The 6,459-nt window shown below is 45.1% G+C and overlaps 1 protein-coding gene across 2 annotated transcripts; it reads right to left on the bottom strand.

Annotated features, from left to right (window-relative positions):
* Positions 1-399: 399 nt before the first annotated feature.
* Positions 400-6,162, bottom strand: pcdh18b (protocadherin 18b). 2 transcript variants are annotated; one of them, XM_052575158.1, is made up of 4 exons: positions 3,327-6,162; positions 2,920-2,975; positions 2,455-2,615; positions 400-1,739 (listed from the first exon to the last, which is right to left on the bottom strand). In XM_052575158.1, the coding sequence occupies exons 1-4, from the start codon at positions 5,925-5,927 to the stop codon at positions 997-999; spliced, it is 3,561 nt and encodes a 1,186-aa protein (XP_052431118.1). In that variant the 5' UTR covers positions 5,928-6,162; the 3' UTR covers positions 400-996. The 2 variants fall into 2 exon arrangements, with proteins under 2 accessions (XP_052431118.1, XP_052431117.1); XM_052575157.1 differs by having other exon boundaries at positions 2,920-3,008; positions 3,327-6,161.
* Between the last annotated feature and the right edge of the window lie 297 nt (positions 6,163-6,459).

Here is a 6,459-nt window from a genome sequence, read left to right as displayed (position 1 = left end):
GTATTATATTGAGGACACAAACGATCGTGTTTCCCTTTTTCTACATGACTCATCTCTGTTTGCAGTATTCTCACTGGTTGAATCCTGTCAAGCTTTAATGAAATATTCTCTTTCAGTCAGTAGGGGGCGCTCATAACGAGTGCAGCGTAGATGAGAGAGACTAAAAATGGCTATTTTTCCCCGCAAGGCTGCTCTCCAGATCTGTCTGTGAAGAGGAAAAACACAACTGCACACTCCCATTTTACTGGATATTTCAGGAACATTAAAACTAAATGAAGTAGCACATACTGTAATTTAAAAGAAGACCATGTTTATGCCCACAAGCGTACAACTTTAAAACAAGAATATGTCAATATATATACAGGGAAATTTCGAAGTAAATAGTCAAAACAGATGATGTATGTGTGACATATCTGCATTTCTCTTTATTTTGTCATTTGTTTACCGTAAAACAGAAGTTGACACAAAGAATACACCATAATAAATACCAATCCCGCCCCAAAAACATGCTTTCAGTACCTGTCCCACCCATCCAAATAACACATACTCAATAATATTCATGTACTTATATTATGCTCATATATAACAATACCACTGAAAAGAGAAAGAAAAGAAACCCTTTTTCATAAATAAGAATATTTACACCAAGGCATGTTGATTTTGATTATTTTTCCCAACATGCATATATAAAAATATAAATCTGATAGCTTTATGTACATTTTTAACTTAGGTATTTACAGATATATAAATATAAAGACTACAAATTGTATTTTTAAAATACAAAGATAAATACACTCACATTGTGTACACTGTGGCCAAAAACCAGAAAATACAAACATCATTTGGATAATTAGCATTCACAAAACACATTACATCCAGAAATGCAACTTTAACGACAATTGCAGGTCTCTGTGTTTTCCTGTTTCTCTCTTCGCTCTTATAGAAAAATCTTGTACTTTATTGTAGAGAGCGGAAGGAAGAGTTTAACCCTAGTCTTTAACTTTGCCGGACATCTTGAAGGAGTTTGTTGATTTCTGCAACCAGCTCGCTGGCGTCCATAATTTCGCTGCGACTGTCGCAGCGCTTGCCGTGCAGATGCCCGAGCACAGACTCTAACTCATCTTCCTCATGGTTCTCAGGAATCTCCTCCATCGCTGGCAGCCATTTTGAAGAGGAAGCTGATGCTGCCATGGGAGCTGGCAGAGGGGCGGGGAGCGGAGCCACCAGGGCTGTCATGTGACTTGCAGGGGCGTGGCCATGTCCGGGATTTTGGAAATGCGTATTAGCAGCCCAAACCGCCACGTTCTGCTGAAAAGTCGCAGGGCTTGGTTTACCAGGCAAGTGACCCTTCCTTCTTTCCAACGATCCCACCCCAGCTGCACAGGCTGTTACCTTTTCGGTTTCATTAGTCTCGTTGTAATTATCCAGCGAGGAGGGGAGGAGCCTCTGGAACACGCTGTTCATTTCGGACAGCAGGGAAGTCGTTCCACACAGGTCTTCCCCATCACCTGCCTCCCCCTCTTCCTCCTCGCTCTCCTTGCCAAATGTGGAGAAACTCTTTTTCCTCAGAGTTGACTCGCCGGATTGCGCTGCTTCTGGGGTGGCTTTCTGTTGAGGGTCTTCTCCAGGGATGTAGAGGTTGCTGCGGTAATCAGAGGAGGCCGGGGAAGGCAACGGGGGCATCCAGCACTGGTCAGAGTGACCGAGGACACGACACTCTTCGGTGCACAGCTTCATCGCTATGGTAAAAACAAAAGCATTGATGGAAGAGGTTAGTGAAGGATTGGTGTAGAGCATGCAAATCTGCACACGCCCTTAACTAGTCAAATACATCAATTAGAAGCCAAATGACTAAACAAAATCCTTCCAGCTTCAGCCGACCCAGCTTTGTTTTCTGGAGACTATGCAAAACAAATCAAATATGCCAACTTATAGTGCTCATTGAACATGTTCGGCATTACTCATTCATGTTCTAGGGGCTGATTATAGCGCCATTAATTTTGAAAGGCCATTTATAATACATCTTAGAGTTAATAAATGCCCAATCTGGTGCATTTGCAAAACAGGCCCTCATTTAGCCCACTCTCTCTCATGCAGAGAATAAATGATTAAACATGCTGATTTACAGAAATCAATGGCCCATCCCAGCACACAACCCAATTCTTGTCCTAGTCACAGTAATTAATGTGCTATAGATCAACTTTGCATTTTTTTTTTCATGATTTTCTCCAATAAATTATATGATCAGAGTACTGGCGCTATTGAGGTGTTTTATGTTCAAGAGAGAGATTGTAAATGTGTCTACACTGTATTATGTATTTTTTATATATATATTTGTGTGTGTTACATACTAATTGAATGCATATGTATGATGCTGTCCAATGAGCAGTTAACGGTATGGCCGAATATTATGAAATCAAAGACCCTTCTTCAGCATCTCACTCTTTTGCTTACTCGGATGCAGTCGGTGATGTCCATCAGGAGTGAAGAGCTCACTGAAGCCTTCTCCAAGTAGAGGAGACTCTCTTCCCATCTCACAATCACTGTCTCCTGCCTCACTGTCTCCTCTTCCACTGTCCTTTAGGCTGAACTTATCCATTTCATTCAAAGCATACCTAGAAACAAAGAACAGACAATTAGCTATAACAGTATTTTGACTTGGTTACTGTTTATGCATTATCATTCATATATATATATTTTTTTAATTCACTGGCGATGTGAAAAGAATAAAATGAGCCTCCAAAGCAGGGAGCAATTATTGCATAAACAAAAAAGGCTTTATTCAAAGGACAGTTGACTTGATGAGGCTGTCATGTATCGTCAGCATCTGTTACTTAAGTTCTGCAGGGTGTCCAGAACTTTAAACCCCCTGTAGGATGGTCTTTAAAGGTGGCAACAGGCTGAAGTGTGATTGGTTACCTGTAGCTCCGGGTGTATTTGTTGCCACGGAAACTGGGTCTGGGTTGGTACTGGCCCTGATGAAGTATGGACAGAAGCTGTGAGACTTGCTATAGCCAAAAAGAAAAGAAACAGGGCGGGGGACAAATAAAGAAAGAAAAAAATGGAAAAAATAAAATGAATAATGGCAGACCAGACAGCAAGCCAACACAAATACAGACAAACCATGGTGGTGATGGGGAGGGAGGGGGTGACTGAGGGAATGGTATGGGTGGATACTTATGCATGATGAAACAATCTATGGATAATTTAAATAAAAATACTATAAATAAAATAAACATATTGAATATTATAACAAGTTTAGGGTGAATAAAATAGCCAAGATTTAACAGTTCACGTTGAATTCGTATTGAAAACAGTTCTTTTACCTCGACAGGTGGTGTGGCATGAGCGAGTTCTAGGGCGAAGTTCTCTGGCACGTGATTGGAGGAGATGGTAACCAGGCTGTTGAGTGATTGGCGGCTGTTGTGGCTCTGCCGGCTCTCTGGAGCAGGTGAGGCTGAAGGGGAGCGAGGATGGGCCCTAACAGGCAGGGTCCCATTAACCGTGGGGACCAAAGTGATATCGCCCTTGTGGATCTGCCGGGCAGGTTTTTTGGGATGGTTTTGGTAGGTAGACTCAGCCACTCTGCAGTTATAGGAATGTCTTGGGTCCTTCTGCTCTCTTGAGCACCTGGTTGCGAACATTACCATAACGATGAGAAGCACTCCACAGATGGCTCCAAGGGAGATGATAATGATCATAGACAGGTCTAGGGTCGATTGGTTGTTAATGTCTGAAGGGTTTAGGGAGTAGCTTTCTGGATAGTCCCGCAGGCTAATGTGCAGAACGGCCCTTGCTGAGAGACGAATTGACGCCCCTCTGTCTTGCACCAGGATTGCAAGATCAAATCCCTCCCGCCCCGAGGCCTCCAAGCTTCCATTGGTTCGTAACTCACATCTGCGTGGTTCAATGACAAAGAGTCCCTCGTCATTACCACTGATGATGGAGCAAGTCAGCTCGCTGTTGGCCCCTGCATCACGATCTGTAGCCTTGATGATTGTCACCAGATGACCAGGCTCTGCGTGCCGCCATAGTGGAACCTCAGCTGTGTGGTTGATTAGTTGGGGAGCAACAATGATAGGTGGGTTGTCATTTTCATCTAGTACAGTGAGAAAAACCGTGGTGTTGCTGCTCAGAAAAGCTGGGCCTGCACCATCCCGCGCCTGCACGGTGAACGAAAGCCGGCTGACCTCTTCCCGATCAAAGCTTCGGAGAGCATACACAGCCCCATTAGATGGGTCAATGGTCACATAGGTTGAAATGGAGCTACCTTGAACCTGGCTCTCCACAACTGAGTATGTCACCTGACCATTAGAGCCCAAATCTGGGTCGGTGGCCACCACTGACGTTAGATATGCCCCGGGCGAATTGTTCTCAGACTTGAAGATTTCATACCGGCTCTTTTCGAAGCGTGGAGGGTTGTCGTTTTCATCTTGCACCTGCACCGTGAAGTGTTTGATGGTGGATAGGCTTGGCGAGCCGCGATCTTCAGCGATTACCGTCAGGCTATATTCAGAGCGTTTCTCACGGTCCAGAGACACATTAGTGAGAATCATGTAGTTGTTCTCGTAGGTCTTCTGCAAGCGAAAATGCCCGTGGCCATGTAGACGGCACACAACCTCACCGTTTAGACCTGAGTCGCTGTCATCGATGCGCACTAATGCGATGAAGGTATCGACAGGGGAGGCCTCTGAGATGTAGGCCACCTCCTCTTTGCCCTGAGTCATAAGGTTGATGTTGATTTTTGGCTTGTTGTCGTTGACGTCAACCACTTTGATGATTATTTTACAGTGGCCTGGAATGGAGTTGGGACCCATATCCTGAGCTTGCACATCTATTTCGTATGAAGAAGTTGTTTCATAATCAACTTTCTTTATCAGAGTGATGTGGCCATTATCTGGGTTAATTTTAAAGGTCTCTAGGATTTTGGGTGGCACGTGGCTGCTGAAAGAGTACACAATTTTTCCATTATTGCCTTCATCCGGGTCTGTGGCGTTCAGGTCCACCAGTAGCGTCCCCAGTGGTGAATTTTCCAGGAGGTTGACCACGTAAGCCTGCTCGTCAAATGTCGGGCTATTATCGTTGGAATCAGATATGCTGATTTTAAGCAAAGTCGAGCCAGATTTCGGCGGCACGCCAGAGTCTGATGCTGTGAGTTGTAGTTGGTAGCTGGATTGTGTTTCCCTGTCAAGTTCCCTCATCACAACGAGGTCTGCGTACTTTGCGCCATCCGTACGCGTCCTGATATCGATTTTGAAAAAGTTATTCCGAGTGAGTGAGTAGGAGTGTAGCGCGTTTTCTCCGACATCCGGATCCAACGCGCTGTCCAAAGGGAAGCGTGTGCCCACAGACGCGCTCTCTGATATCTCTATGGGGATGATGGCGCGCGAGAACTGCGGAGCATTGTCATTGATGTCCAACACTTCCACTTGAATGTGAAACAGTTGGAGGTATTCCGTTGGTAGCGTGATCACGTCGAACTCAATGGTGCAGTTCAAGTTTTTCTCGCAGAGCTTCTCGCGGTCGATTTTGGTGGCGATGCTGATCTCTCCGTCCTCCTCGCGCACGGAGAGTAGAGGGGTGCTGCCTCTCTGCATCGCGCGGAAGCTTGGGGACACTGAGCTCGGGAGTTTGGATAAGATACCGGCTACATCCTCTTTCAGTCTGGCGATCACCGTCCCTACTCTCTGCTCCTCCAAAACTTTGTATTTTAAAGTCTTCCCCGAAACGTTGTGCGCAACGGCCGCCAGAAGTATAAGTTTAAGAAGCGTCTGGCAAAACAGTACATTCCTGTCGCTGGAGTGTTTAGTTGTTCCCATCTTTGAAGCCGTGCGCAAAGTACTTATTCCACGCAGAGAGAAAACTGGCTGGTGGATTGTTCGATGTATATTAAAGCATGATAAATCTTCAGATGTTGTGCATTTCATGCAAAATGCATATGAAGCCGACGAACCCGCACTTTCCCTCTGTGTGCGTTTTCAGCGCTTCTGAGAAAGCATCAGGACGCAGTAATGCTGCTGCACACATCCACTTTCCTGTTCGTCTGACTGCATGTGAGTTGGTGCGCGTGTGTGTGTGGGAGGCGCAGCTCCTTGTGTGTGTGTGCTCTGTATGTGACTCTGAGAACACTGACTGGCCCCTTGCAGCCCACCTCAGACTGTGGCCCCCACCCTCTCCAAACTCCAGCCACCCCTCCTCGCCCCACGGCTGTACATCCCTGAAAAGAAAAGAAAAGAAAAGAAAAGAAAAGAAAAGAAAAGAAAAGAAAAGAAAAGAAAAGAAAAGAAAAGAAAAGAAAAGAAAAGGCAGAATGAAGGAAAGAAAGGGCAGTGATTGAGGTGGAGCTGGCAAGCAGATTTCGCCATGAGGAGGACAGAGTTTAAGAAGTGTGCCATAACAATAGAAAAAAAAAGACACATTAAAGACCAACGTTTCTCGTGTCAACCCAGCACACTTTAG

The sequence above is a fragment of the Carassius gibelio genome, chromosome B14 (assembly GCF_023724105.1).
Source record: "Carassius gibelio isolate Cgi1373 ecotype wild population from Czech Republic chromosome B14, carGib1.2-hapl.c, whole genome shotgun sequence".
NCBI classification, from domain to species: domain Eukaryota; kingdom Metazoa; phylum Chordata; class Actinopteri; order Cypriniformes; family Cyprinidae; genus Carassius; species Carassius gibelio.
The sequence above is the reverse complement of the archived record's forward strand: the minus strand, read 5'-3'. Positions and strand labels throughout refer to the sequence as shown.